The sequence below is a fragment of the Hemitrygon akajei genome, chromosome 2, assembly GCF_048418815.1.
Source record: "Hemitrygon akajei chromosome 2, sHemAka1.3, whole genome shotgun sequence".
Lineage (NCBI taxonomy): Eukaryota > Metazoa > Chordata > Chondrichthyes > Myliobatiformes > Dasyatidae > Hemitrygon > Hemitrygon akajei.
The window spans coordinates 148,804,662-148,832,251 of NC_133125.1; the positions used below are offsets into that span (position 1 = coordinate 148,804,662).

A 27,590-nucleotide genomic window follows, 5' to 3' on the forward strand; every position below is an offset into this window, starting at 1 on the left:
TCAGCCTTCAGAACTAATGAACCATATGCAGTCTCTTCTGGGAAATCACCATCCTTGTTTAATTTTTAAAGAACCCTTTATGCAGCAAATGTTTGATCAAGTTCACATAGCCCCCGTTAATGCATGCACAGAGGACTATAGGGAGATGGCTAAAATGCCTGATAGTCGAAACTCATCCAGGCAGAGGTGCATGATTCCTCCTCTGTTCCCTGCCTCAATAAGCCCAGTCAACAGGACCACCAACACATGCTCACCCCTGGCTGTGAAGCAGAAAACTCTGAGTCTGTGCTTTTGGCATGCTTGCTCTGGTATGAACTCTAGGATGTGTCAACTGCCTTGCAGCTTCAACAGTGCCAGTGCATTGGGATATCAGGGGTCTGTGAACACTGTGCGTTCCAGCTGCCAGTATCATTTACTGTTCATTACAGACACCCTTTCAGGGCAATGCTTCAATATGATGCAGGTGCTCAAGTGAGTGTGCTGCCAGCATGAATGATCAATCAGAAGGCAAAGAGTGAGGATACCTCACTGGAGGCCACCAAAGACAGCTGGATTCAGACTTTAACTTAAAGCCCTGTGTTTAGACATTTACTCTGTGACATTTGCTTTGTTCTCCTCAGCGCTGAGGCTGTGCCCTGCTCTGGGCTTCATGTCTGTGAACTTTACAACAATTTGCCCCTGCTGTGTGATGATCTGAGGCTGAGTCTATGAACCTACTCCGGGCATCACACCTATGGGCTAAATTTAATTCTGAATGATGTTGATTGCATTATTGTTTGCATGATTTGTGTGTTTTCTTTCTACCTCTGCACATTGGGGGTTGGTCCTTTTTTAAAATTGGGCTCTGTCTGGTTTTGTGTTCTGTGGCAGCCTGTAAACAGACAAATCTCAAGGTTATCTAATTTATACATTCTCTGATCATAAATATGTTTTCAATTTTGACATCTTATGGTCTTATTTCCACATGGACCACTCTTTTGTCTTTTCAGATTCCTTCTTCTCCAGCCCTGTACCTTTTCCATCTATCACCTCCCAGCTTCTTACTGTACTTCACTTCCACTCTCCATCCCACCTGTCTTCATCTACAACCTTCCAAGCTTAGACTCCAGCATTTTCAGTGTGCTGCTCTAGATTTTCAGCATCTGCAGAATCTCATATTGATAACCTACAGTCCTGCATGCTTTTGCGGGCCTGTAGGAAAGCAAGGCAGCAACATTGTCATATGAAGGAAATGCAAACTCCACAGAGGTAACATTAGAGGGCAGCATTGAGCTTTTGTAACTGGAGCTATAAACTAATAGCTCTACAAGCTAAAAATGTAATTCTGCTGTAGATTAAATGTCCACCATGAATAAAACATATAAAAATTGTACATTTAATAATGGAAACATGATTGATGTTGTTCCTGGTAATGAACCTGATAATAATGTGATAATCTCACATGGTGGATTGGATAGTGGACTATTTGACAGATAGACCTCAGTATGTGCGGTTGGGAGACTGTAGGTCTGACACGGTGGTCAGCAGCACAGGGGCGCCGCAGGGAACCGTACTCTCTCCGGTCCTGTTCACCCTGTACACATCAGACTTCCAATATAACTCGGAGTCCTGCCATGTGCAGAAGTTCGCTGATGACACGGCCATAGTGGGGTGTGTCAGGAATGGACAGGAGGAGGAGTATAGGAAACTGATACAGGACTTTGTGATATGGTGCAACTCAAACTACCTGCGTCTCAATATCACCAAGACCAAGGAGATCGTGGTGGACTTTAGGAGATCTAGGCCTCATATGGAGCCAGTGATCATTAATGGAGAATGTGTGGAGCAGGTTAAGACCTAGAAGTATCTGGGAGTACAGTTAGACGAGAAGCTAGACTGGACTGCCAACACAGATGCCTTGTGCAGGAAGGCACAGAGTCGACTGTACTTCCTAAGAAGGTTGGCGTCATTCAATGTCTGTAGTGAGATGCTGAAGATGTTCTATAGGTCAGTTGAGGAGAGCGCTCTCTTCTTTGTGGTGGCGTGTTGGGGAGGAAGCATTAAGAAGAGGGACGCCTCACGTCTTAATAAGCTGGTAAGGAAGGCGGGCTCTGTCGTGGGCAAAGTACTGGAGAGTTTAACATCGGTAGCTGAGCGAAGGGTGCTGAGTAGGCTACGGTCAATTATGGATAACTCTGAACATCCTCTACATAGCACCATCCAGAGACAGAGAAGCAGTTTCAGCGACAGGTTACTATCGATGCAATGCTCCTCAGACAGGATGAAGAGGTCAATACTCCCCAATGCCATTAGGCTTTACAATTCTACCGCCAGGACTTAAGAACTTTTTAAAAGCTATTATTAATGCTTTTTGAGATAGTGATTTAGATGCATATCATATTTTTTACTGAGTTAAGTATTGTATGTAATTAGTTTTGCTACAACAAGTGTATGGGACATTGGAAAAAAGTTGAATTTCCCCATGGGGATGAATAAAGTATCTATCTATCTATCTATCTATCTAATAACTCAATGAATATCTTACTGACATTAATTAAAAATTATATTACTACTAGATCTGAAGGTTGACAGAAATTGTGACCATGCAATAATAATTTGCTGCAGATATGAATCTTGTTCAATATGTTCAGAGTTAATTACTATTTCAGTAAAAATTTACTAAATATCATATGATAAAAAGCAACATTATGAAAAATAATCAGTTATACAACACCATTGTCAACCAATGTCAGCTGTGGCAGAATGAATTTCACAGCTTACGGTGGGAGTATTTGGTAAATCAATTGCCCAAGTTATGTTATGTCTGACCTTCAAAATCCTCGTGCACCATAGCTCGGGCATCCAACTCTGCAATTAGCTCATGCCATTTCAGATTTCCAGCATGTGTATTTTTCTTAATGTTCATTCTCATTGACCTAGAACACCCTCCAAGTTCATTCAACTGAGTAAATTTACCTGTAGTTGTGTTATGCTGCTGCAGCCATTCTGTAGCCTGTTCATTTATGATTCCATGGATACTATGTACAGCCATAGTATCTTTTGCCCAATAAGACTTGTCAAATGCAGACGCCATCCATCTTTGTCTTGGGACTGTCATTTCCATAGTTTCGTCATAGTACTGGATCTCACAATCATCCAGGACACCAACGACACTATACTCAGGTAGATCAGCATTCCCATGATTCAGAGTGTAGTAATAGATCAGTGAGTGAGACACTAGAGAGAACAAAATAATAGAAATATGTTGGTGAGTGGTGACTGGAAATAGCTTAAAATAATATATTCAGAGAATAAGACATCCCAGACTCAGCTGGGTTGGTTAATTGGCCATGGTAACCTTCCCATAGTGTGGAACTGAGTGGTGAAATTTGGGTGTAGTAGTTGGGAATATCGAGAGAAAATGAGTTATTGCAGGTTATGTGCAAATGGTCAGCACAGATTTCCATACCAATCTATTCTGATTAAGTTACATCACATTATGCTTAAGTAAAGTGAGACCTACCATTTTTATTATACAATATTGATTCAATCAATTACAGTATTTTATTTTATTTAGCAATACAGTGTGGAGTAGGCCCTTCCAGCCATGCTGTCCCAGCAACACCAGACAAATATGATTAACACTAAACTAATCACAGGATGATTTACAATAACAAATTAACCTACCCAGTATATCGTTAGACTGTGGGAAGAAACCAGAACACCCAGGAAAACCCATACATTCCACAGGAAGGACATACAGACTTCCTATAACTGGTACTAGAATGGAACTCCAAATCACCAGGTTGTAATAGCATTGAGCCAATGGCTACATTATTGAGGAGAGTGTTATCTGCCACTAACACTCTCCTCCACCTAGCAGAACATGTTTAATCTAGACAAACTTTTTTTTTATTCTTCTCATTTTATACAAACAATACCTGAAGCCATGGGCACCCACATGAGCTCCAGCCGTGCATCCCTTTTTGATAGCAACTTGGTATAGTACTTATTGCTGGCTCCACTCCCCCTTTCTCTGGTACATCAATAACTGTATTGGTACTATCTCTGTGTGGAGCTCATCTGTTTTGTCAATTTTTCTACTAACCCACTCAGTACTCAAATTCACATAGAACATTTCTGATACATTTCCTCTCCATCCAGATCATCTCAGAAGATGAACATAAAGCGAACATTTACTATAAACACATCAAATCCATCAACTACCTAGACTTACACCTTCACCCACCCTGTCTCATGTAGTGATACCATGGCTTTCTTGGTTTCTCTATCTCTAACACATCTGTTCCAAGAGATGGTTTTCCATTCCAGAACTTTGGCTTCCAACGGTCTGACATTGATGACTCCTCAGTGATGTCTCCTCCATTTTCCCACACTTCTAGTGCTGCACTGCCTCCTCCCAGACAGGCAGAATTCCTTTATCCTCATCTTTCATCATATCAGCCCCTGCATCTAGAATATCATTCTTCATCATATCCATCCATTGCTACATAACCAGACCACCTGTCATATTTTCCCGTTCTCACATCACTCTGCTTTTCACAGGGATCACTTTCTGCATGGCCACTTGCATCATTCACCCATCCCCACCAATTCCTCCATATTCCAGCAGTATTTTCCCCTAGAGCAGTAAGAAATACAACTCTTGTCCCTACAACACCTCCATCTCCATCATCCACTGACCTGAACTGGCCTTCCTGATGTGGCAGAGACGTCTTCCTGTCATGGTCCAGTACATAAAGTCCACGTTCCGGTTCACGGTCCGGTCCGTGGACTCTGGACTCCAGGTCTTCTGGCTGTCCATTGTTTCAGTTGGGCTTAATCACAGGTACCTAATTCTCATATTGGGCCTGGAGTATATTGGCCCTGGGTTCGAGTGTGGTGGCTGGTTTGTCTTGTTAAGAGTCCTTGCCTCTGTGGGGTAAGTCAGGCCGTCCTTGCTGTTAACCTATGATGGGATCTGTCCCTTCCTGTTCTTACCTCCATTGGGTAAGTCAGGCCAACTTTGCTGTTACCCTGAGGCTGGACTGTTCCCTTCTTTCCCTCTGAAGCCTGACCTGAAGCCCTGCTGGCTACCCATCCCTGTGTCCTCGCCTGTATCGCCGTCAAGTTCAGCCGCTGGAGTGAGACCAGAACCTTGCCACGTAACAGAAGGAACTATCTATTGTTGAGCTTGGAACTGTTTCTTTATGTCTGTGTTTAGTGTCCGTGTATGAGTCCCAGCCCTATGTCCTGTTCCCAAGGAGGGGTCCCAGCTCTGCGTTCTGTGTTCCTGTGCTTAAGTCCAAGGCTTCGAGGAGGTTCCAGTCCGTGTCCAAGTCCAAGTCATAGCCTAGACCCTAAGTGCTGGTCTTGTCCAGGGCTAGTGTCGGTGTCCAACTATGCCTCTCTCCGCTGCTGCTTTGCTCTCCCTTGACCTAGGCTCTGCGTTCCTGCTCTCCCTTGATCAAGACCTAGTCTGAACTTCATGTCCTTGTCCAGCCCTGGAGTCCCACATCGTGCCCCACATCCAGTCCTGTTGCCTTGCCACGTCCAGTCCTCACCTGGATCCGGAGTCTGAGCCCGAGTCTAGACCCCGGTTCCAGGTCCCTGTCCAGTCTCTGGCTCGGAGTCCTTCTCCAAATTCCTAGTTCCTAGTTCCTCATCCGGGTCCCACTTACCTGCTCTAGTCCTAGCCCATGCCCTGTATCCTAGTCTTGTCCCGAGCCTGTGTCTTGTCCAGCATTTTTTCTTCGCCACTTCGCTTGCTTTCTTGATACGCCTAGTCCTCTCCCTAGTACTTCACTGTCTGTGTCTTGCATTTGGGTCCGTTCTCAACGCCCACCTTATGACACTTCCAATGTGGCCTGCTCTATATTAGTGAAACCAGGAACAGACTGGGCAACCTCACTGAACACCTGTGATCTATCCACAGTGGACACTTCAAGCTCCCATTCACAAGCCATTTCATTTCTCCTTGTATTCCCACTGGGATGCATTTGTCCTTGGCCTTCTGCACTACCAGCATGGTGCTACGTTGAAGCTGCCGGATTGGAAGCTCTTAAAATACCATAGGACATAGGAGCAGAGTAAGACCATTTGTACCATTGGGTCTGTTCCACCATTTCATCCTAGCTGATCCATTTCCCTCCCAGCCCCAATCTCCTGTCTTTTCGCCATACCCACCTATGCCCTGACTAAACATAAATATCTCCAATAACTTGGCCTGCACAATCGCCTATGGCAATGAATTCCAAAGATTCATCAGTCCCAGAAGAATTTAATTGATCTTCCTTTGTACCTGCTCCAACATCAGTGCATCCTTTCATAGATAAAAGGTCCAAAACTGCTCACAATACTCCACCTGAGGCCTCACCAGTGTGTTATAGAGCTTCAATCTTACCTTCTTACTTTTATCTTCTCAAAATAAATGCTAACATCACATTTGCCATCCTCACTACCGACTCAACCTGCAAATGAAGCTTTGTTGAACCCTAACTGAAGACCCAAAAATCCCTTTGCACCTCAGATTTCTTTTAATTTTTGCTCCGTTTAGAAAATAGTCAATGGTTTTATTTCTTCCCTCAAAGTTCATGACTGTGCACTTCCCAACACTGGATTGTACTTGCCATCTCTTTGCCCATTTTCTTAATCTTTAAGTCTGTCTGTAGTCTCTATTCTTCCTCAAAATGACCTGCCCCTCCACCAATGTTCATCAGCAATATCATCAGCAAATCTGGTCTCAAAGCCATCAATTCTATCATCCAAACCATTGAGATATCATATACAAAGCAGTCTTAAAACAGACTAGACACTGGTAGCCAACCTAAAATGGTTTCCCTTATTCCCATTCTTTGCTTGCTACTAATCAGGCAATGCTCTTTCTATGCTGATATCTTTCCTATAATACCATGGATTTGTTCAACAGCCTCATATTTGGCACCTTGTTAAAGGCCTGCTGAAAAATTCAAGTACCCTTAGGGGAACCATATTGACTGTGGCCCACCAAGTACCCCAAAACCACATCCTTAACAATCAACTTCAACAGCTTCCCATCCACTGAGGTCCGACTAACTGACCTATAATTTTATTTCTTCTGTTCCTCTCCCTTCTTGAAGAGTGAAGTGACATTTGTAATTTTCCAGTCATCCAAATGCAAGCCAGAATCTACAAATTCTTAAAGGATCATTACTGATATCTCCACAATCTCTGCAGCCACTTCTTACACTACACTAGTGTGTAGTCCATCTGGTCCAAGTAATTTATCTACCTTCAGACTTTTCAATTACCAACTTCACACACTTCTGCTCCCTGACACTTTCAACCTTCCACCATAGATCTAGTGTCTTCCACAGAAAAGACTTATGCAAAATACTTGTTCAGTTCATCAACCATTTCTCTGTACACTCCCCCATTACTACCTCCCCAGCACCATTTCAAGCAGTCTGATATCTATTCTTTCATCTCTTTTATACTTTGTACATCTGAAGCAGCTTTTGGTATCCCCTAGTATTATTGGTTAGCTTGTGCTCCATTTTTCCTTCTTAATAACATTTTAGTTGTCTTCTGTTGGTTTTAAAAGCTGCCCAGTGCTCTAGCTTTCCATTATTTTTTGTTCTATAATATGCAATATCTTTGACTTTTTTCATATTTAATTTGATTTATGTTGCCAGCCACAGTTGCATCATCCTGCCTTAGGTATATCTCCTGCACCTTCTGAAGTGCTCCTGGAAATTCCAGCCATTGCTTCTGTGCCATCATACCTGCTAGTGTTTCCTTACAATCAATTTTGGCAAGCTCTTTTCATGCTTCTGTAATTCACTTTACTCCACTGTAATACTGATACATCTGTCTTTAGCTCTCCTTCTCTAGTTGCAGAATGAATTCTATCATACTATTATCACTAGCCCTAAAGGTTTGCTTTACCTTAAGCTCTCTAAACCATTCTGGTTCATTGCACAAACCCAATCCAGAATAGCAGATCCCTGAGTGAGCTCAACCATGAGCTGCTCTAAAAAACACTGCATAGGAATTGTACAAATTCCCCACTTGGGATCCAGCACCAACCCATTTTTACCCGCAATCTCCCTGCATATGGAGATACCCCATAATTATCGCAACATTGCCCTTATAACATGCATTTTGTATCTCTCATTGTAATTCGTAGGTCACATATTTGCTACTGTTTGTAGGTCTGTATATATCTCCCATCAGGGTCATTTTAACCTTGCAGTTTCTTTGCTCTGCCTACAATGATTCTACACCTTCTGATCCTATGTCACCTCATTCTAATGATTTTATTTATTTGTTTATTTTTAGTTTTTTTAATGAACAGAACTACCCAAACCCCCTCTACCTACTTGTCTGTCATTTTGATATGATGTGCATGCTTGGACGTTAAGCTCCCAGCTATAATCTTTCAGGCATGATTCAGCGATACCCAGACTTCATAACGTCAACCTCTAACTGTGTTACAATTTCATCTGCTTTATTCCATAAAACTGTGTGCATTCAAATACAACACCTTTAGTTCTGTATTCACAATTTTCGGATTTTCTCTGTCAATTACAATGGAATTCATCCCATTCACTGAAAATTTTGTCCTAACATCAGCCTCCCTTTGCTTGCAGATTCATTGCAGATTGCAGACACACAACCTCTAATTGCAAACCAGATACCCCATCCTCAGCACAATCACTCAAGTTCCCATCCTCCTATCAAATTAGCTCAAACTCTCCTCAAGAGGTCCAGCAAACCTGCCCACAAGAATATTGATTTCTCCTTAGGATTCAGGTATAATTCATCCCTTATGTACAGTTGGTACCTTCCCCAGAGGAGATCCCAATGATCCATAAATTTGACACTCCACCACCTGCACTAGATCCTAAGCCACACATTCAGCAGCTGAACCATCCTATTCTTGCTCTCACTAATGCGTGGCCCAGTCAGCAGTCCAGAGATTACTATCCAGGACGTCCTGTTTTATAATGTTTTACCTAAAATAATTTTCCTAAAGTTCTTTTCAGGACCTCCATACATTTCCTACCCTTGCAATTAATGCAAATATGTACCAAGACTTCTGGCGGCTCACCAACAACCCCCCCCCCCCCCCCCCCACTCCTTCAGAATGCCATGGACCCGAGTTGAGACATCTCTGCCCCTGACAGCCGGGAGGTAACATGCCATCCAGGTGTCTCTGTCGCTCCCACAGAATCTCATCTCTGTTTCTCTGACTATACAATCTCCTATCACCACTGCAGTCCTCTTCACATCTGTTCTCTTCTGAACCACAGTGCCAGTGGTAAGTGCTGCAGATGTAATTGCTGCACTTTCCCCCAGTAGGTCATCCTTTTAAAAGTATCCAAAGTGGTATACTTAATATTGAGGGAAACAGCACAGAGATGCTCCACACTGGCTGCCCATTCACATTCGTTCTCATGACAGTCACCCAATTACATGCCTCCTTCAATCCAGGGCTGACTGCCTCTCATTAGCTCCCATCTATCACTTCCTCAGTCTCCTGTGTGAGCCAAAGTTCACTGAACTGTACCTCAGGTTTGCTTAACACATTCTCTGAAGAGATGCAGCTTGGTGCACCGAGTGCAGATGTGGTTATCTGAGAGGGTAGAGGTTTTCCAGAATTCGCACACCTCATCCACAAAACAAAACATTTCCCTTGAGTCATTCTCACTGCAATATCTGTTGCCTAGGAGTAATGGAATGAAAAAATAAAGTGGCTCAAGACTGATCTTGCCTAAGCCTGCTAAGTAAAATCCACTCCACTGCTGGCTCACTCACTCAATGCACCATATCTACCTGTCTTATTTTTATTCATTCTTTCTAATGTATCCACTTCATTGATTGGGTGCAGTCCAACTCTCTCCTATGTAATCTACAACCCAATGTTACAAAACAGGGAATATACCAGATCCCAGCAAACTGCATCCTGTGATCTGTTCTCCCCTCTTCTGCTTGACCAAGGTCTTCTCAACACTATTCCTTCCAAATTACTTCACTAGCTGTCTGCCACCCAGATCCTTTCTCCTTTCTGACCTGCTCCCATCTGCCCAACATCTTTCCTTTATCTTGTGCCACTCATCAGCTTCTTTTATCAGAATTCATAATTTGCAGCCTTCTGTTGTTTGCACATCACCTCCCAGTCTGTTACTACCTCAACCTTTCCTATCCCACCTATCTGTACTGGCCCCTCCCCTGGATCTGCCTATCACTTTCCAGATCCTGTCTCACCCTCCCCCTTTCTTCTTCTTAATGGCTGTCCCTCGTCAAAACCCTCAGTTCCACTGCAAAATATAGATCATAAGGTGGGAATTGATGAAGACAAGAGCAGAGTGCACATTGGTGTCTGACACTGTCTGCCTGTATTTGACCAATCTTCCTCTCCCTTTGGCTAGCTGCTGTCAGAGGAAAGCACTGGAACCTTGGGCTCCATGATGCAAGGATTGATCAGCAAGACTTGTGGCCATGGACTCATCTTGGGGGATTTTGAGGTTCATGTTGCGTGTATTTCTGGATCCTGATTACACTCTTGTTATTTTTCAGTAGTTTGATTGGGGCAATCAGAGCAGACAGTGAAGTCTGGCTCTACAGCCTACAGTCAGCTAGCAACAGAGAACTGGACTTAATCGAATAAATTGAATACTCAGTTTGATGTTGAGATTCTAGGTGTTGCTCGATCACTTGTTGCAATTTGTATAAATAGTTCTTTTATTCATTCATTAGATGTATCATGTTTTCTTTGAACAAATTCCATGGTGTTTCTTTGTTTTGTAGCTGCTGCGGGAGGATGAATCTCAGAGGTGTATTCTGTATATATACTTAGATAATGAGTATACATTGATTCTTTGAAATTGACAAAAGCATCCTCCCTTGAGAGATGCTGTCTGATCCACTACCTTTCTATAGTAACAAACAAGAGAAAAATCTGCAGATGTTGGAAAAGCTTACATTTTTTTCACGAATCATCTTCCCAGCTTTTTCCATTGTTTCAGCTTGCTCCTACCCCACCAAATACATTTCTGCATACCTCGACACTGATTTATCCCCCCTTGTTCAATCCTTTCCCACCAATGTTCATGACACTTCTCATGCTCTAGATTTTTTCAATTATTTCAATTTCCTTGGTCCACATCATATTTTCTCCATGGACGTTCAGTCCTAATATACATTCATCCCCCACCAGGAAGGTCTCAAAACTCTGCATTTATTTTTTGGATTTCAGACTCGACCAGTTCCCCTTAATAATTTCTCCTTTGGCTCCTCCCACTTTCTTCAAACTAAAGGTGTAGCCATGTGCACCCGTATGGGTCCCAGCTATGCCTCCCATTTTGTTGGCAATATGGAACTTTCCATGTTCCAAGCCTATACTAGTATCCATCCCCCACTTTTCCTTCATTACATTGATTACCACATTTGGTGCTGCTTCCTGCGCGCATGCTGAGCTCTTTGACTTCTACAACTTTGCCTCCAGCTTCCACCCTGCCCTCAAATTTACCTGGTCCATTTCTGACACCTCCCTCCCCTTCCTTGACCTCTCTGTATCTCTTGGAGACAGCTTATCTACTGATGTCTACTATAAGCCCATGGACTGTCACAGCTACCTTGACTATTCCTCTTCCCACCCTGTCACTTGTAAAAATGCCACCCCCTTCTCTCAATTCCTCCCTCTCCACTGCATTTGCTCTTAGAATGAGGCTTTGCATGCAAGGATGAAGGAGATATCTTCCTTTATTAAAGAAAGGGGCTTCTGCTCCTCCACCATCAACTTTGCCCGCAAACACATCTCTCCCATTTCACGCACATCTGCACTCAGCCCATCCTGCTGCAACCGCACAAGGGATAGGGTTCCTCTTGTCCACACCTGCCACCCCACCAGCCTCCGTGTCCAACACATAATTCTCCGTAACTTCCGCCATCTCCAAAACAGGATTCCACCACCAAGCACATCTTTCCCTCCCCCCCCCCACTTTCTGCTTTCCGCTGGGATCGCTCCCTACACGATTCCCTTGTCCACTCATTCCCCCCCATTCCTTCCCACCGATCCCCCTCCTGACACTTATCATCTTAAGTGAAACAAGTGTTACACTTGCCCTTACACTTCCTCCCTCACTACCATTCATGGCCCCAGACAGTCCTTCCAGGTGAGGCGACAGTTCACTTGTGAGACTGTTGGTGTGATATACTGTGTCCGGTGATCCCAGTGTGGCCTTCTATATATTGGTGAGACCCGACGATGACTGGGAGACTGTTTCACTGAATACCTATGCTCTGTCTGCCAGAGGAAGCAGGACCTCCCAGTGGCCATACATTTTAATTCCACGTCCTATTCCCATTCTGATATGTCTATTTATGGCCTCCTCTACTATCGAGATGAAGCCATACTCAAGCTGGAGGAACAACACCTTATATTCTGTGTGGGTAGCCTCCAACCTGATGGCATGAACATTGACTTCTCTAACTTCCATTAATGCCCCTCCTCTCCTTCTTACCCCATCCCTAATTTTTAACTTAAAAAAGATATATATTTTTTTCTCTCTTTTCCTCTCACAAAAACTCCTTGCCTGTTCTCCATCTTCCTCTGTTGTTCCCTTCCCCCTTTCTTTCTTCCAAGGCCTTCAGTCCTATGATACTCCCCCTTCTCCACCCTTGTTTAAGAAGAGCAATAGGGACAAAGAAGAATATTATGCACCTGTAAGCCATACATTAATAGCATAAAAATTTCTGAAAAGTTTTCTTGGAATAGGATCTATTCACATCTGGAGAAACAGATTTGTAAGGGTAGTATGGCTTTGTGTGAGAGAGGTTGCATATTGCAAATGATCAAGTTTCATGTGAGGCATGGGGGTGAAGAATGGACTGGGTGGATGGATGCAGATAGTTGGGAAGGAAGGAGAAGGAGGGGAGAGACACAGGAGAACAGGTAACTCAAGAGAATGGCAAATGTGTGATGTGACAACTTTTGTAGTTGTTCAAATTGACTGTTGAATTTCTTTACCTGAGAGCTCTGGAGAGAAGTAATCAAATACATACTAAATATACTAATGTGGAATCTGCAGTAAGGCAAAGATAGCATGGGGCAGTTGTAATCAAGGGAGCTCATTGAAGTGAGAATGCCAGAGTCACCTCTGCTTGCTACAGATGAGATAGACTTGGGTAACTGTGGCAATATGTACTCAAGCCAAATGAGTGAGGCCTCTGTAGTGAGACTTCCTGAAAGGTCAACCTAAAAAAAGTGTCCCTTTACACAACAGGGAGTGCCAAAGTCAGACGAGATAACAAAAGGTTATGAAATATACCCAACAACTAAGGCTCTATTGTCCTTGCTAACATTTAAATATCATTGCTGTTTGCTTGAAGTTCAGTTGACTCCAACATCTCTATTGTGAGTGGTGTTTTATCTTGGGAGTAAGGAATTCAAGCATGTACAGTTAACAATAATCACTATCCATAATTGATATGCCATTTCTTCATGGAAATAGCAGTTTTCTGTTCATATGTCATAAAAGGTGGATGACAGTGGCCCATGCTGTTTTCCTTGGGCACATGCAAAATAAATGGAATGCTTGAGTACTGAGAATGTGTGTGGTCTGCCCCAGTTATTTTATTCTATTTTCTTCTCAGTGGCTACAGTTACTTGGACAATGTTGACAAAGCTTAAATAATGCTGGTGTCTAGAGATATAGGAGGACTGTTGGAAAGACTCATTCCACCAACATGTAACACTGAACGTCATAGGAAGTCATTCCTGCCTGTGGCCATCAAACTTTACAACTCCTCCCTCGGAGTGTCAGACACACTGAGCCAATAGGCTGGCCCTGGCTAATTTCCACTTGGCATGATTAACTTATTATTTAATTATTTATTGTTTTATATTGCTATATTTCTGCACTATTCTTGGTTGGCGTGGCTGTAACGAAACCCAATTTCCCTCGAGATCGATAAAGTATGTCTGTCTGTCTGTTACTTTGAATGTATAATTGTGTCAGAGATTTTCTTTCATTACAGTGGTTGACCAGAGATTCATCTCGGACAATTCCTGCTTCTAGGTTCCCCGTGTTTACCAATGTCAAGTCAAATTCATCTGTTATTTATACAGTATCTGCATCTGCAGTTTGTGTACAGTTGCTGATGTTTACAGTTACTGTTCTAAAGATTTGCTAAGTATGCCGGCAGAAAAAGGTTAGGGTTGTATGTGGTAACAAGCATGTACTCTAATAATAAATATTATTTTGTACTTTGAATGTTCACAAGTACATGAAAGCAGGTGTTACAAAAAAAACTTGCATCATTAATATAGCATTTAATATGCAGCATTTATATGAAAAAATAAAAATTAATTATGCATTATTTTACAAGAAAGCAATTTTAAAAAGGACTTGCTGTGCTATGTCGATGGTTATCTGTATTGCCTCTCTAGTTGTCAGACTTTCTCCTTTATATTTGCTAACAGTACCCTGTAGCAATTTCTCCATTTTTGAAGCATACTTCCCTTGCTGTCTGCTCAAAAGCTGAGGTCAGGTATTATACAAGCTAAATATAGTTACTGTGGTCATCTGTTGTTCTCACTAATGAACTTCCAATGACCTTCTGACAGCTCACTGCATTGTCTTTTGTCAAGCAGTTCCTGTCTCATTTCTTTGAGAGGCCCCAGTTAACACAATTGTTTATTTGCATTGAGATTAAGCAAGACAGATACTTCAACTATGTACTCTCATCGATAGTTTTCGAAAATACATTACAGAAAAATAAGCTTCACACAAAAGAATTGACTATCTTGGTTGTTATCAAGCTTTTGAACAAGTGTAACTTTATGTTTCCCATTAAACTGGCACTTTCTCAGAGTGCCTTCTAACCATGGGTCTACCTTAACAAACAAGATGACAAGATAAAAGTTAACAACAAACTCTGGCATTCCGGAGCTTGGACTTCAATTCCAGCACAGTTCTATAAGTTCCACAGTTCTCCTCATGGAACACATGGGCTTTCTCTGGGCCTTCTTCTTTCCTCCCACAGTCCAAAGATGTAGATTGTTCATTGTAAATTGTCCTGTGATTAAGTTAGGCAGGGTTATGGGGTTGCTGGTTGGTTCGAAATGCCGGTAGGGCCTACTCCACACAGTATCGCTATATAAAATAGACAGATTGTTTGAATGTTACAGAAGTTACACCACTTCCTCTTGTTTTAACAAGTACTTTTCCACAGTGTACTGTATGGTAACCAAAATCAGTGCTTCAAATGAATTTGAAATAATCAAATGAAAACAGAAACAATCTTAAACAATGGACATTTACAAAATGGAGAAGATAACAGCATCTGTTAATCATAAGCTGGAACAATTTGATTCATACTGGGAAAAATGGTTTAACTACATAATGCCTCATGGGCCTGATTTTATTCTTACAAATCAATGAATATGTTGTAAAAAAAAAGATCACTCCCTACTTGTACATAGTTTTTTTTCTTTTGCTTGTTTTTTCTTTCCGCTCTTTTCTATAAGTGTATACCTCAGATAAATACTTTGTGGAGATTTGTGATATATATGTACAATGTCTGAAATATATCTTATGGAAATGTTTGTTTGATGATGAACTTCAATTAATAAAGACAAAAAGATTCAGCTTCATACAAGACCGAAGTTGACCCCTTCAGCACAGCTTATCCATTCTAGCTGCGATACCATTTACCTACATTGTATCCTATTTCCCCTCCATACTTTTCCTATTTAATCCATGCACAAATTGCTTTAAAGCATTGAATTGTATCTGCTTCTGCCACTTCCTTTGGCAGCTCATTTGAAATAAACACAACACACAGATCTGTTAACATTCAGATCTCTTGTATCTCTCTTCACTGTCCTTGAGGGGGAAAAAAAATTCCTAAACAATCTGAGCCCCTTGGCAGTTCATCACATTTTATAACTTCAGCCTCCTATGTACCATTGGGAATAGACAAAGCCAATGCAAATTTTGTTGCAACTATAGCATGCCGCTACTGAAAGCAGCCTGGTGGATCTTTTACAAGAGAAATCTGCAGATGCTGGAAATCTGAGCAACACACACAAAATGTTGGAGGAACTCAGCAGGCCAGAAAGAGCAGTCAATGTTTCAGTCCAAATCATTTGGCAGTCCCAAAACATCGACTGTGCATTTTTCCCCACAGATGCTGCCTGGCCTGCTGAGTTCCTCCAGAATTTTGTGTGTGTTGATGAAACTCTTCTTCACTCCTTTTAATGCCTTTATATCTTTCCTGCAGCTTGATTCTATACAGTACAAGTGTGGCCTAGTCAATGTTTTGTACAGTTGCATCATGAAATTCCAGATCTTTTATTCAATATCTCAGACTATGATTGCAAGGGTACCATGTAATGTCTTCACTAACCTCTCCACTGATATTTCCACTTCCAGGGAGCAAAGGCCTTGCACTTCAAGATCTTTCTGTATGTTAATGTTGTATGGTGAACATTTGCTTCATAATGACAGATGAGGAAGCTTGTTAAATTCCACAATCTTTTTTTTGTGATAAACACAAAAACAGACCAAGCACCATGACCCAAAGAGAGAACAGCTCTGTCTCATACAGACAAGGGAGAATGATCATCGCACACCACAGTTACGGTTAAGGTGACCCACAAATACACATGCAAATGTACAATCCAAGATAAAATGTAACAATAAATGAAATGGAATTTCCCACAGTAATTCCACAAAATCATTTTAACACAAGAATAATAAACTGTGCTGGCCATTAGTAAATCAGGGGTGGGCTGTCGACCACCGCCACACCCCAGGAACACAGTTGCTGTGCTTTTTAGTATTTAATCAACATGTCCAGAAGACCATGAGACATGGAACAGAATTAAGCCATTTGGCCCATTATCTGCTCTGCTGTTTGATCATTGCTGATTCATTTCCTACACAGCCCCATTATACTGGCTTCTCAATGTAACCTTTTACACCCTGACTGATAAAGAATCCATCAACCTCTGTCTTAAATATACCCAATCACCCAGCCTCCATGGCCGCCACTGGCAACAAATTCAAGATTCACACCCTGACTAAAGAAATTCCTGCTCATCTCCATTCTAAAGTTATGCCCCTCTATTCTGTGGTTCTGACCTCAGGTCACAGACTCCTTCCCTACAGGAAACATCCACTCCACTGAGGCATTTCAACATTCAATAGGTTTCAATGAAATCTGCCATTAATCTTCTAACTTCCCGAACGTACAGGCCCAGAGCCATCACATGCTCCTCATATGATGAGCCTTCCATTCACAGAATAATTTTCATTAACCTCCCTTGTAAATTCTCCAATATCAGCATATGTTTTCTTAGATAAGTGGCACAAAACTGCTCACAATGCTCCAAATGAGGCCTTGCCAGTGCCTTGTAAAGCATCAGCATTACATCTTTGCTTTACTTTAGGGAATCCTGCACAAGGACACCCAAGTCACTTCGCATCTCAGATTCTTGAATTTCCACCTCATTTAGAAAATAGTCTACACTTGCATTCCTTGTTGCAAAGTCCAGGACCATATACTTCCTGATATTATATTCCTCTGCCACTTCTTTGCCCATTCCCCTAATATGTCCAAGTTCTTCTGTTCCCTTCCTGCTTCTTCAACATGACCTGTCCCGCCACCTATATATGTTTTGTCCACAAACTTAGCCACAAAGTCATCAATTCCATCATTCAAATCATAGACATGCAATGTAAAAAGCAGTCCCAACACTGACCCCTGAAGAACAACAATAGTAACCAGCAACCAATCAGAAATGCTCATTTTATTCTCCCTCTTTGCTTCCTGCCAATCAGCCAATGTTCTATTCACACTAATATCTGTCCTGTAATACCATGGGTCATATATGTCAAACTCAAGGCCCGCGGGCCAAACCTGGCCCGCGAGATAATATCTAATTACTATTAAAGCTGGCCCCAGTAATCGAAGCGCCTATGGCGTATGATATGGCTAATGCTGAGTTTATTTAGGTACCAGGTTTTCAGGGTTTTTAGTGTTTATTCGGCAGTCTTCTTCATAAGAAACGGAATTTGTAAAGTGAAACACTTTGTAGTTATAGCAGAGACTGAGACACATGAGAGCAGGCTGAAAAAACGGAGGCAACGAAAGCTGCGTTCGCACGCGTCCGAACTGATCCGGCCCGCATGAAGCTGCATTTTGCTCAATCCGGCCCATGACCTCAAATGAGTTTGACGCCCCTGCCATGGGCTTTTAACTTGTTAAGCAGCCTAATGTGCAGTGCCTAGTCAAAGAGCTTCTCAAAATCTAAGTACACATCATCTGATTCTCATTTGTATATTCTGCTTGTTATTTTCTCAAAGAATTGCAAAAGTTTGTCAGGCAAAGTTTTCCCATGCTGCCCTTGGCCTATTTTATCATGTGCCTGCAAGTACCAGTTGGATCAAATACACATGCCCTGAAAAATCCTCCATAAAAATTGGCTCCAACATCTTCCCAACCACTGAGGTCAGGATAACTGGCTTAAAATTTCCTTTCTTCTGACTCCTTTGTTTTTTTGAAGAGTGTTCCAACATCTGTAATATTCCAGTACTCTGAAACCTTGCCAGACAGTGATTCTTGAAAAATCATTACTAATGCATCCACAATCTCTTCGGGTACCTCTTTCAGTACCCTAGGGTGTAGGACATCTGGTCCAAGTGGCTTATCTTACCTTCCATAAGATACTGGTCTCGTTCAGGTTCAGTTGTAACCCATGGCTTTTATATAGGTTATACATTCCACAACAGAGATCCCAATGATCCAGAAATCCGAAACCATGCCCATGCACTAGTTCCGACTGAACTCTTTCAGAATGCCATGGACCCAATTCAACACATCCCTGATCTTGGCACATGAGAGGAAACATGCCACCTAGGTGTCTCTATTGTATCCACAGCATCTTGGACCTACTGATCTAACTATGGAATCACTTATCGCTGCTGGAGTTCTCTTCTTCCCATTTCCCTTCTGAGCCACAGTGCAAGACTCAGCACTGAAGACCGGGTTACTGCAACTGCATCATGCACCCTCCCAAAAGTGTCCAATGTTGCTTACCTATCATTAAGGGAAACAGCCACAGGACTACTCTGCATTGGCTGCATATTTCCTTGCCATCTTCTGACAGTCACCCATGTACTTGCCACCTTCAACGCAAGGGTGACTACCTCCCTTCAGATCGTATTTATCACCTCATTTTCCCATATCAGCTGACAGTAATCAAGCTGCAGCTCCAGTTTCATAACACATTCTCTGAGGAGCAGAAGCTCAGTGTACCTGGTGCAATAATGGTTGTTCAGGAGGCTGGATGCCTCTCAGCATTCCCACATCTCACACAAAGGACATGACACAGCCTCTGAGGTTATTCTCACTGCTCCAACTATACACCCTCACTGAAGAATGATGAAGAATCTTAGCAGATATGTACCTCACTAAACCTGCCCTCACAGAAGCCCAATGAGCCAAAATCTCCCTACTCTAACTCTAGCAACACACACAAAATGCTGGTGGAACGCAGCAGGCCAGGTGGCACCTATAGGAAGTCCAGTTGATGTTTCGGGCCGAGTCTCTTCTTCAGGACTAACCGAAAGAAAAGATAGTAAGAGATTTGAAAGGGTCTTACTATCTTTTCTTTCAGTCAGTCCTGACGAAGGGTCTCGGTCTGAAATGTCGGCTGCACTTCTTCCTATAGATGCTGCCTGGCCTGCTGTGTTCCACCAGCATTTTGTGTGTGTTGCTTGAATTTCCAGCATCTGCAGATTTCCTCGTGTTTGCACTCTAACACTACTCCACTTCACTTGTCCACACATTCCTTTTATTTGACCTTGCTAGTGATTGGGGTACAATAATTTGACTTTCAAAGTATTTCATCACAGCAGATATGAGTGCCACTGTGTGACAGTTATTGAGGAAACTCAATCTGCTCTTCTTGGGCACAGGTATGATTGTTACAGTTTTGAAGCAGATGGGAACTTCTGACTGCAGCAGTGAGAAATTGAAGATGTCCTTGAACACCCTTGCCAGTTGGTTGGCAGAGGTTTTTAGTGCCCTTACAAGCATCCCACCAGGACTTTACACCTCTTGAAAGATGTTCTGATGTTGGCCTCCAAGACACAGACCACATGCTCAATAGATGCTACATGGATTCAGAGAGGTGTAGTTTTGTAATCCCTTTCAAAATTTTATACTTCCTTTCAGAGCCATTCATGATGTTAGGTTTTACCTTGTAGGAAGTCTCATTTGTGGTGGCATTCATCAGTCTTGAGAGACCATGGATCTGTGCCTGGAGTTTCCAGGGTGCAGGCCTGGGCAGGGTTGTATGAGAGACCGGCAGTTGCCCAAGCTGCAGGCCTTCCCCTCTCCATGCCACTGATGTTGTCCAAGGGAAGGGCACTAGGACCCATGCAGCTTGGCACCAGTGACGTCGCAGAGCAATGTGTTGTTAAGTGCCTTGCTCAAGGACACAAACACGCTGCCTCAACTGAGGCTCGAACCAGTGACCTTCAGGTTACTAGACTGATGCCTTGCCCACTAGGCCATGAGCCAACACAAGTCTCATTTACTGCCCATTTAATGCTGAAACAGAGTCATGGAAGCAGGCCTTTCTGCTCACTGTGTCCATGGCAACCATGAAGCACCCAGATTTACACTAATCCAAACTTAACCCATTTTTATTCTCCCTACATTCCAACATTTCCCTCCAGATTCTACCACATACATCATAACCAGTCAATTTACTGTGACCAATTAAGCTACCAACTTACATGTACCTTGGAAGTAAAATAAGGCAGAGCATATTGAGGAAGAACATTTAAGTTTCAAATAGACTGCCTGGTGGTCAATTGAGTTAGCCATGAACAGGCACTTATGCAGGTTGTGCCTCTGTTAATGCTTGATGACAATTATGCCAGCATCATTCGATCCTCCTTACCCTGTAGAACCTTATTACCAATAAGATAAGACTGTAAGAATGAGGACTACAATTGGGTCACTCAGCCCATCAAGTTTACTCCATATTCAATGATATGAACATTATCTTTCTTTCTGCTAGCCATGCCCACTGTAACCCTTATAGATCAAGAAATTATTAAATTCTGCCTTGAATACACCCAGACATTTAACATCAACTACTCTGAGGCAATGAATTCCACGGATCTGTCAATCTGGCTGAAGTAATTCCTCTTCATCTCAGTTTCTAATGTCTTCTATTTATTCTAAGGCTGTCCACCCAAATCATAAATTCTCCTAATAATGGCCAAATTTTCTCCAGTTGTACCCTACCCAGGCCTTTCAGTATTTAGTGGCTTTCAGTGAGGACCCCACCCCCACCTCATCCTTCTGAACTGTATTGAGTACAGACTCAGAAATATCAAGTGTTCCTCATATGTTGAGGCTTTCTTTCCTGGGACAATTCTTGTGAACTTAATCTGGACCCATTCCAGGGCTAACATATCTTTCATTAGATACAGGGCCAAAAATTACTCAGAATATTCCAAATATAGTTTTCCTGTTACATTTACTCCTTTTCTACTTAAAAAGTCAGTACAATCAGATTTTAGGTTTAAAATCTCTAGTATCATGGTAGTCCTCCCTGTGTTGACCCAAGTATTCAAACAACCTCTATCAGCTCTGACTTCCTGATTCTCCAGAATTTACATCCTTTGTTCAGATCTAGAAAGTAGAATGACATCCTCTAATCCTTCCTTTAAGTTACTTCTTAAAATATTCATTTAGTTACATGTTATAATATTGCATTTAAAATTAGGGCAGGCCAAACTTCATCAATTGTTCAGAAATAGGGGGAGCAGCTTCAATTTCCTGGGTTCAAATATCTCTGAAGATCTATCCTGGGCCCTAGCATATTGATGCAATTACAAGGAAATTACATTAGGAGCTTGAGGAAAATGGGTAGGTCACCAAAGACACTTGCAGATTTCCACAGGTACACCATGGAGAGCATTCTATATGGATGCATCACTGTCTGGTATGGAGGCACCATACCACAGGATCAGAAAAAGCTGCATAAAGTTGTAAACTCTGCCAACTCCATCATGGGTACTAACCTCCCTAGTATTGAGGACACCTTCAAAAAGGTGGCATCTGTCATTAAGGAACCACATCACCCAGGACATAGCCTCTTATCAATGTGACATCAGAAAAATGGTACTGGAGCCTAAAGACATGGACTCAACATTTCAGGAACAGCTTCTTCCACTCCACTCTCAGATTTCTGATTAGTTGATAGACCTATGAACATTTCTTGTACTTTTCTTCTCTTTTTGCACTGCTTAACTTACTTGTGCTTCTTTTTGTAATTTATTGCTCTATTATTATGTATTGCAATGTTCTTCTGCCACAAAGCAAGAAATTTTAAGACACTCGTTTGATATTTTAAACTTTATAATATTTATAAATTTATAAAATTTATAATTACGGTAAACATTTTGATATTTTGATTCTTTTCACGATATGAAGTAAAATTGTGTATGCTAACAGTCTCAAAAGTCCTTAACGTAACTTCATTCACAGCAATTGCAATAACTATGTTACTGTTTACTTCCCCCAAATTAGATTGTCAAGGAGAATATAATTGTTTCATACATAGCTGTCACTTCTGGCATCGATACTGAACTTTATTGCCAAGTTTATTGAACTTATCCTGTACTTTGGGTTTGTCTTGTAGAGTATCCGCCATACAAACATAACATCAGCAGGATGATATCATTTCACTCTGTTCTTGTTTACCATTCTATAAGATCATAGCTAATCTTTACAACACTTTTATATCTAATCCAAGTCTCCATTTTTTTCTAAAGCTGCATCTATCATTGTATTGAGTAATTGAATGATAAGAGCTCCCCTCAAATTCCTGGGAGAACACATCACTCACAACTTTTCCTGGTCCCAGAATGCATCCTGCACAGTCAAGACAGCTCACCAATGCCTCAAATTTCTGAGTAGGCTGAATAGAGATAGACTTTGCACAGACATACTCAACATTCTACAGATATGCAATAGAGAATATCTTAACAGGCTGCATCACTGCATGGTATGGAAACTAAACGGCATCAGACAGAAAGGCGATGCGATCTGTAATCAATACGTCCAAATGAATCACTGGCACTAGCCTACCAAACATCAAGGTCATGTATGCAGAAAGGTGTCAGAAAGTGGCCAGTAACAACATAAAAGATACCACAAATGCTGTTCATGAACTGTTCATCCTGTTGTTATCAGGAGTGATTTTTGGGTTTTATCAGATTGAGGGTAACAATTATTTCATTCTCCTTATACTTGTGTACAAGAAATAACATAAAACAATATTGAATCTTATACCTTGCATCAGTTAGAGATTGGCAAGTGTGAAATTGTGAGCATCACTGAGTCTTAGCTGAGAGAACATTACATTTAGGAGCTCAGTATTCAAGGATACATTTATACAGAGAGAACAGGCAGTTAAGCATGATGGTATGGGTTGGCTTAGTTAAGTAAGAAATTAAATCAAGTCCTTAGCAAGCGGTAATAGAGGATCAGAAAATGCAGAATACTTCTGGTGAGAGTTAAGAAACCACAAGGATGAAAGACCATGATGCGAATTATATACAGACATCTGAATGTTGGCTAGGATGTGGAATATAAATTACAATGCAAGAAGGAAAAGGCATGTAATAAGGGCAATGTTATCATAGTCATGGGGGATTTCAATATGCAGGCAGATTGAGAAATTTAGGTTGCTACTGGATCCCAAGAGAGGGAACTTGTAGAATGCCAAAAAGATGACTTCTTAGAGTAGCTTGTTTTGACCCACTTGGGGAAATGCAATTTTGGATCAGGTGTTGTGTAATTAGCCAGATTTGATTAGGGAGTTTAAGGTAAAGGAACTCAAAGGAGTAGTGATCATAATATTATAGAATTCACCCTGCAGGTTCAGAGGGAGAAAATGAGGTCAGATATATTAGTATTACAGTGGAGTTTCTGGGGACAAGACACAGGATAGATACAAACCAAAGATGAATAATAAGTATTCTAAAGGGGGCGATGAGGCTCATAAGAGAAGACAAAGAGTGCATATAATATCGTAAAAGTCACTGGGAAGTGAGAGGATTGGGAAACTTAAAAACAGAAAGCAATTGAAAAGCCATAAAGAGAAAAAGATTGAATATGAATGGAAGCTGGCCAAAAATATAAAGATACAAAACATTTTTTTCAGATATATAAAGAGTAAAAGATAGGTATGTGGACAATGAACCATTGGAAATTAATGCTGAAGGGGTAGTAGAATGAAATAGTGGATGAAAATAATGAGTATTTTGCAACAGGTTCACTGTGGAATACACCAATGGTATGTCAGAAAATTGAGTGCGGGGGGCATAAGATAGTTTTAGTTCCTATTAATATGGAGATGCTGCTAAGGAAGCTGAAAGGTCTGAAAGTGGATAAGTTACCAGATAGAGTATATCACAGGGTTCAGAAAATGATAAATGAAGAGATTGTGGAGATACCAATGATCTTTCAAGAATCACTAGATTCTGGAATGGTTCCTGAGCACTTAAAAATTGCAACTGTCACTCCGCTCTCAGAAGGGAGGGAGCAGTAGACAGGAATTAAAAGCTCAGTTATCCTGACTTCAGTGGTTAAAAAGATGTTGGAGTCTATTATTAAGGATGAAGTTTCACGGTACAGGGAGGCACATGATAAAATAGGCCAAAGTCAACATGGTTTTCTAAAGGGAACTTTTTAATGAGGAAAGACCCAATCAAGGTAGACGAAGGAGAGTCAGTAAATGTTGTCAACTTGGATTTTCCAAAGGCATTTGACAAGGTGCCACATATGAGTTTGTTTAACATGAGGTCATGGCATGTATAGAAAAGTGGCTGGCTGGCAGGAGGCAAAAAGTGGGAATAATGGGTTCCTATTCTGGTTAGCTGCCAGTGACTTGTGTGTATTGTGATTGATTATTTTCATGTATTATTTCAATGATTTGGTTGATGCAATTTTACAGCTTTGTGGCTGTTTGCAGATGGCATAGCGATAAATAAGGGGGAATATAGTGTTGTTGAAGTGAGGAGCCTGCAGAAAGATTTAGACAGACTGGGAGAATGTGCAAAGAAATGGAAGATGGAATATAGAGAGTTGTTGCTTCCAATCTAGCAACAAAAACTGAGGGAAGATCTGATAGATGTTTATACAATTATGAGAGTCGTAGACAGAGAGACCAACTGATAAACTTTTTCCAGTGTCAAGCTTTCTAATGTTGCCCCCCAACACCACACAATAAGCCACCTCTGTATGTTCTAGAGCACACAAAATGAATGCCAACATTGCATTTGTCTTCCCTACAACTGATGAAACCTTTTGGGAATTCTGCACAGGAACTTCCAAATCATTATGCTCTTCTGATTTTTTAAAATATCTAGCCACTTATAAACTAGTCTATGCCTTTATTCCTTCTACCAAAGCATAAATCCTTCTACCAAAGTACCCCCCCCCAAGATTCACCTATCGCCTGACATTCCTCTTTCCTCACACCATTCAAATCTACTCCTCAGTTTTTTTTCTTCCAGTGCTTCAAAAGGGTTTCATTCTGAAACTTTGACTGCACTTTTTTTTCTGATAGATGCTGCCTGGCCTGCTGTGTTCCTCCATCATTTTGTGTGTGTTCATCAGATTTCAAGCATCTGCAGACTTTTTCTTGTAAATAATTGAGTTTATTTGAAGAGGAGTTGGATAGGTTCTTCATTAGTCAGAGCATCAAAGCTTAAGGCAAGTTGGGAGAAGAATGTGTTTGAGAGGGATAATAAATTGGCATAGTGGAACATCGGTGCCCTGATTCTGCTCCTGTCTTATGGCCTTTTTTAACTTCTGTTGCTTTTTTGTTGTTTCCAAAGCAGCAGCAGAAACTGAGGGAAGATCTGACAGATGTTTCTATAATAATGAGAAGTATAGACAGAGAGGGCAGTTGATAACCTTTTCCCACGGTTATGTTGTTTAATATTGACACCCCCCCCCAACACACACACACACACACACACACACACAAAATAGACCCTCTGTCATGCATCTCCTTTAAAATTACCTCCTCTCATACAGCTAAGTTGAAAGGAAAGTTGTGTGGGGTGCAGGATTTTATTTTTAATGAGAATGGAGGGTGTCTGGAATTTGTTGTCAGGATAGCAGTTGATGTAGAAATAATACAAGTATTTAAAACTCTATTGGATAGGCATATTAATTACATAGAACGGAGGAATATAGACCATATTCTGCACAAAGGAATTAGATCTCTTCTATTTAATTACTTCATCACAACATTTCAGGGAAAAGGGCTTGATCCTGCACTACACTGAATTATGTTTAAATGCTCATGGTTGATCTATTACTCTTCTCTAAGAAGAGAAAATCTGCAGATGCTGGAAACCCAAGCAGCACACACAAAATGCTAAAGGGACTCAACAGACCAGGCGCAATCTATGCAAAAGATGTTTCAGGCCAAAATCTATCTGGGAAGTAGTTGTAAGTTACAGATTTCACTTCTCTTTATGATAACATTTTGCCAACAAACATCGTTCTGTAAGTGATGAAGATGCAAGGTACGGCTCCGACTCTTCCACGTTGTATCCCTATTTACATGAATAGAAATTAATATCGAGCGCAGTTTATGTTTGTCTTACACACCGGTAAAATGATGCCTAATGAAACCCGAAATGTTGTAAAACCAAAACAGGAGCTCCATTCTGGTGATAGATCAGTCTTACGAGATTAAACACTACACTTACACAAACCTCAGCGCACTTTGCAGAGCACAAGCGGTTTGGACTACGAGCTCACTTCTGTTCAGTGGTGGCACTTCATTCAGTATAAATAAAACTAGAAAAGTATACTTACTGGCTAGAACCACTTGCAAGTGGAAGAAACCCAGGACCACGCACAGGAACATCCTGAACTGTGCACTACGACTCACCAAGACTGGAGCGGAACTAAATCGGACTTCTCTCTCAAAGAGTCGGTACGGAAGCTTATGACCCAATCAGAATGGAACTATAGTGTTTCGTCATCAGCCTCTAGGCGGGCTGATTAGAATCTAACCTGCCTCAAATTTAAATTGTTATCTTTCACAGTAGTGTCATAAGACCAAGGGCTGAAAAATGTTCACGATAGCGCTCTTTAGCTGGAACGCTATTTGATCGGTATTGAAATCACATTTGGTCGTCGACACTGGGAAGAACTTGCGCTGCTCACTGTTGCCTGGGCAATTAGCGAGAATCTACTCAATAGGATATTGGGATAAATCATACGACGGAGAAAATTATTAAATAATTGATGCACCATCAATAACTCACTCTGAGGCGTAAAAACGAGATATCGGCTTTTATTGACTGGAAGAATGAGCAAGCAGTGGTTGACCACCATACTACATCCTGGAGACTGAGAGGCCGGGCTCAGACCTCAATCGCCTTTATACAGGGGTCTGTGGGAGGAGCCACAGGAGCAGTCAGCGGGGGGGGGGGGGGGGGGAGGGGGGGTGGGGGTGTCCAGACAGGTATATGTAGTTCACCACAATACTTGAAGCAAGTACTCCCCTG

General features: G+C 41.6%; 1 protein-coding gene across 1 annotated transcript in view; it reads right to left on the reverse strand.

Annotated features, from left to right (window-relative positions):
- Window positions 1–26,989, reverse strand: part of LOC140716761 (major histocompatibility complex class I-related gene protein-like) — a 72,648-nt gene extending 45,659 nt beyond the window's left edge. Inside the window, exons 1-2 of the mRNA XM_073029599.1 lie at window positions 26,893–26,989; window positions 2,956–3,216 (exon numbers count right to left, since the gene is read on the reverse strand). Of these exons, the coding sequence (XP_072885700.1) occupies window positions 2,956–3,216; window positions 26,893–26,944 (313 nt within the window). The 5' untranslated portion in view covers window positions 26,945–26,989. The remainder of the gene's footprint in view (window positions 1–2,955; window positions 3,217–26,892) is intronic.
- Window positions 26,990–27,590: the final 601 nt, after the last annotated feature.